The sequence below is a fragment of the Ochotona princeps genome, chromosome 12, assembly GCF_030435755.1.
Source record: "Ochotona princeps isolate mOchPri1 chromosome 12, mOchPri1.hap1, whole genome shotgun sequence".
Taxonomy (NCBI): Eukaryota; Metazoa; Chordata; class Mammalia; order Lagomorpha; family Ochotonidae; genus Ochotona; species Ochotona princeps.
This window is the reverse complement of record NC_080843.1, coordinates 20,397,512-20,401,703: the sequence shown is the minus strand read 5'-3', so window position 1 is coordinate 20,401,703 and position 4,192 is coordinate 20,397,512. Positions and strand designations below refer to the sequence as shown.

The 4,192-nt window shown below is 51.5% G+C and overlaps 1 protein-coding gene across 1 annotated transcript; it reads right to left on the bottom strand.

Annotated features, from left to right (window-relative positions):
• Positions 1-477: 477 nt before the first annotated feature.
• On the bottom strand, positions 478-3,506 carry SLITRK1 (SLIT and NTRK like family member 1). The gene has a single exon (XM_004577408.2). It carries the CDS (start codon positions 2,574-2,576, stop codon positions 483-485), a length of 2,094 nt encoding a protein of 697 aa, XP_004577465.2. The 5' UTR covers positions 2,577-3,506; the 3' UTR covers positions 478-482.
• Between the last annotated feature and the right edge of the window lie 686 nt (positions 3,507-4,192).

Below are 4,192 nucleotides of genomic sequence, written 5' to 3'. Positions count from 1 at the left end.
TCTCTCTATAATGTGTATATATGTATATATGTATTGGGCCGAGCAGTCATCCCCCACGACTCCTGAGCCCGGGGGTAGAGATGAGGGGCGTGGAAGGCCACTGTGGAATCCTCCGGCAGGTCCCAAGCCTGGACGTCTGTCAGCGTGGGCTCCCAGCTGAGAGCAAGTGATCCAAGCTCTCCCAGGCTCGCCCTGGTCTGCCTCTGTTTGCAGAACGGAGCTGGGGTGTGCGTGTCTGCGGGGGAGGTGGCGACCCTTTCAGTCAGGCGAGTTTGTAGTTATTTATTGATATGTCCGTCACGGCTGGGGGCGCTCTGGATTTGGGTCAGCGACCCTATGAATTCTGCGAGGCAGGAGGCTGTGTCTGTGTTTGCCTGTCGCCCTCCTCTCTTCCCCCACATCAACCCTCACCTCTCTCTCTCTCTCTCTCTCTCTCTCTCTCTCTCTCTCTCTCTCTCTCTCTCTCTCTCTGGGTCCGGAACTCAGTCTGAGAGAGAGTGCGAGCCACAGTCATACACTCTATGCGCCCCGTCCGCGTTGTAAGGCCCATTGTGCCAGTAGGAAGAGTCACAGACTGTCTGTAGGGAGTTGATCTCGGACGCTGAGGAGTTGGCGTCCCTTCTCTTGGAGCGCTTGCGGTTTCGCAGGATGAACACGAGCATGCCCACCACGGTGAAGGCGGAGGTGACGAACACCAGCAGCAGTCCCGGGACCAGCACAGAGATGGACACCCTGCTGGTGTCTAGGTAGGAGTTGGAGTGCGTCCCGGTCTCCGCCAACCCGGTGCTGTTTTTACTGTGCGGAGTCAACGTGGGCGAGATCCTGGCGTACAGCTGGGGGCAGATCTCGTCGTTGGCAAGGAGCATGAAATCCTTCCTGAAAAAGTTCACCGGCGTCTCACACTTGAGGTCGCTCATCAGCACTTCCGAGCCCAGGCGCTCTGCCCATTGCTTGAAAGGCACAATGGTGCAGGAGCACTCCCAGGGGTTTCCGTGCAGGTCGATCTGGATGATGGAGGTTAACTGGTCCAACACCCCTGCCACCGGCAGGTACATGAAGTAGTTGTTGTGCAGGCTGAGCTTGGACAGCGAGACCCCGGCGAACACATCCACGGGGAGCGACCTCAGCAGGTTGTTGTTAAGGATGAGAATCCTCAGTTTGGGCATGGCATGGAAAGTGCCGGGGAGAATGAGCTGGATTGCGTTGTATTCCACGTTCAAGTACTCGAGGTTCTGCAGCCCTGCGAATTTCTCCCGGGACAGTGTGTCCAGGTAGTTGCTATCCATGTAAAGCCACCTGAGGTCCAGGAGATTCTTGAAAGTGTTGTTCTCCACCGTGGCGATGTTATTGTTGCCCAGGTCCAACAGGATGAGGCTCTTGTAATCCACAAAGTGTGATTTTCGGATGCTGTGGATCTTGTTGTCTCGTAGGAACAGCTCCTGCACATCCGCGAGCTTGGGCTTCAAATCGGCCAAGCTGCTCACATTCCGGTTGTTGCAGTTCATTTTCAATCCTGACCCCGGGATGTGGTCGCAGCTGCAGCCCCCGGGGCAGGGCAAGCGGTTGGCTGGGGCTTTGCTTCTGGCGCCCCCCGCCGCTGTCACCACCGTAGGGCGGATTTTAATCTGCCAGTTACCAGGGATCTTGGTGCCTCCGTTGGGAGGCGCAGACCCTGGGGTGGCAGGATCCTCTGGCCCATTCGGTTTGAAAGGAGTTGGCAAGGGGCCAGGAGCAAAGGTCTCTTCTTGGGCGGGGGGCGCCGGGAGGCTAGAATCCACTCGGCTTTTCAAAGGACACAAGTCCTGCTCGGTGGTTTCATTGAGGTCTTTCCCCTGCAGTCTGGTGGGGGCCTCGCAGACCACACGACCGATCAGAGCATTTTTGGGAATGTTCTCCAGCCATTCCTTCAGAGGGAGCAGGTCGCAGGTGCAGTCCCAAGGGTTGTCCTCCAGCAGGATCTCAGCGATGCCCGGGATTTGCTCCAAGACCTCCTCGTAGGGCAGCGTCTTGAGTCTGTTTCCGCGGAGGTCCAGGTGGGTGATGGGCACGTACTGGAACACGTTAGCAGGCAGGGTGCTGATGAGGTTGTCGTTTAGGATGAGCACCTCCAGCTTGTTCAAGTCCTGGAAGGCCCCCGGGTCTATATCCCGTAGTAAATTGAAGTCAGCCTGGAGATATTCTAGATCGTCTAAGCCCAGAAAAGTCTGCTTGCGAAAAGACTTGATCTTGTTGTTGTTAATGTGCAGTCTTTTCACGAGCTGCAGACCCAGGAAAGCCCCTGGCACGATTTCATGCAAGCCATTGTTTTCCATGTGCAAACTCACCGCATTATAAAAGTTAGCGAACTCATTGGGGAAAAGTCGAGTGAGGGAATTGCCATGCAGAAATAAATGGTAAAACTGGGAAGTCGGGGCGGTGAAACGCTGCAGACTTGTAAAGCCCTTTTTCTCACAGTCTACATGTAGGTCCCCTTCTATCTCATTGCAGGAACAGATCTTCTCTTTGCAAACGTCCCCTGTAACGTTTCCAGCGGCAAAACAAAGAGACGTCTCCAGCAACAGAATCCAAAGCAGCATTTTTAAAGCGAGCAATTCATCCCCGATCTCATCACAAAGTAACAGCAGCCATCCTGCTCGCCACAGACACAATTCAAGTTCATTTAGTGCTCCAATGTCCGAACCCAGGGAAGGAGAAGCAAAGGGTTTGGGGGGGTGGGGATGGATTCCTTCCTCCCTAACCCCCCCGCACTGCAATAGCCCAGACGCCAGTCAATAATTAGATCCACAAACTACCCAGGCACGTAATGCAAGGCAAGCAGAAAAAAAAAAAAAAAAAAAAAAAAAAAAAAAAAAAAAAAAAAAGAGAGAGAGAGAGAGAGAGAAAGAAAAAAGTAACAGCTCTCACTGCCCCCTAGACCTCCTTAAAATAAGCAAACTAAGTTAAATATGTACCCACAAATGAAAAATACACCCTTTCAGAATCTTATCTAGTGATCTTCGCTAACCAGAAAAGGAACAATGCTAGTAAATCAGAACATGTTAGAGAAACAAGCAGAGGGTTTGCAGCGTAGTACAGGCGCACTGCCTGTGCATGGCTGTGCTTCGGACTGACCTTGCTTTTCTCTGTTACAAAGCAGCGTTTTCAGCGGCTTCGGCTGTGGAGGCTGCGGTGCAGTTCTTGCTGTGGTTGCGGGTTATCCAGAAGTCCCCCCCGAGGTGCTGTCCAGTCCCCCCGGTGCTGAAATCACGCCCGGCCGGAGGACTCACGCTGCCCAGCCAATGGCGCTCGAAAATTTCCGCAATCGCTGCGTGTTGTGGCTGTCCATCCTTCTCCTTCCTCCCCTTCGGTCCTCTTGAGCCTTTTATTTATTTATTTATTTATTCTTCTCTCTGTGCTTCGGCTCTCGCTCACTAGCTCTCCTTTTCTGGTTCTCCTTCTCTTTCTTCTTCTGCTCTTTGGGATTTACGTGCGGGGGGCGGGGGAAGGCAAAGGGGGAGAGTTGTCTGAGGGAGGGAGAGAGCGCGAGAGAATGGGGAGGGGGCAGAGCGGAGAGTTGCTAAGAAGCTCTGCGTTCCAGCCCGGTGCACTCGGGAAGATCTGACACCCTCTGCTGATCTGCAGTAGCAAAAATCCATCTGGTGAGGAATGCTGAAGAAAAAAAAAAAAAAAAAGCAATCCACGTACAGGGCAAGCGTTAAAAATGTGGGCATTAAAGGCTGTCGATGTACCTTGATGCTTATTTTAAATGGATTCCTTAATTCTTTGTGCGTGCTGGAAAAACTTTACCCTTTCCGTTCCTTTACTACCTCACAGCCCTCACTAGCCCTGGCGTTTGGAAAGCAATGCTTTTAAAACATTTATTTCCCAATGGCTTGAATAAAATTAGTGTCAGGGTGTCAAGCGAACAGCAATTTGAGGCAATTATACTGCACGCCATTTTCGTCAGCGCTTTAAATGTATTTCTTCCTTCTCTGCGGTAGTGTTCTATGCTATTTGATGTCTTTGATTTTTTTTTTTCTTTTGGCATGCGGAATGTGGCGACTAGGAACATACATATTACATAATATCATTGGGAATGAGTTCTCTGTAGCAAAGTCTATAATTTAGGCATATACTTTTAAAAAACTTGCTACAGAATTTTAGTCGATTTCGTCACTGAGTGTTCGGTTTCTCTGATGATATGTCTTAAACG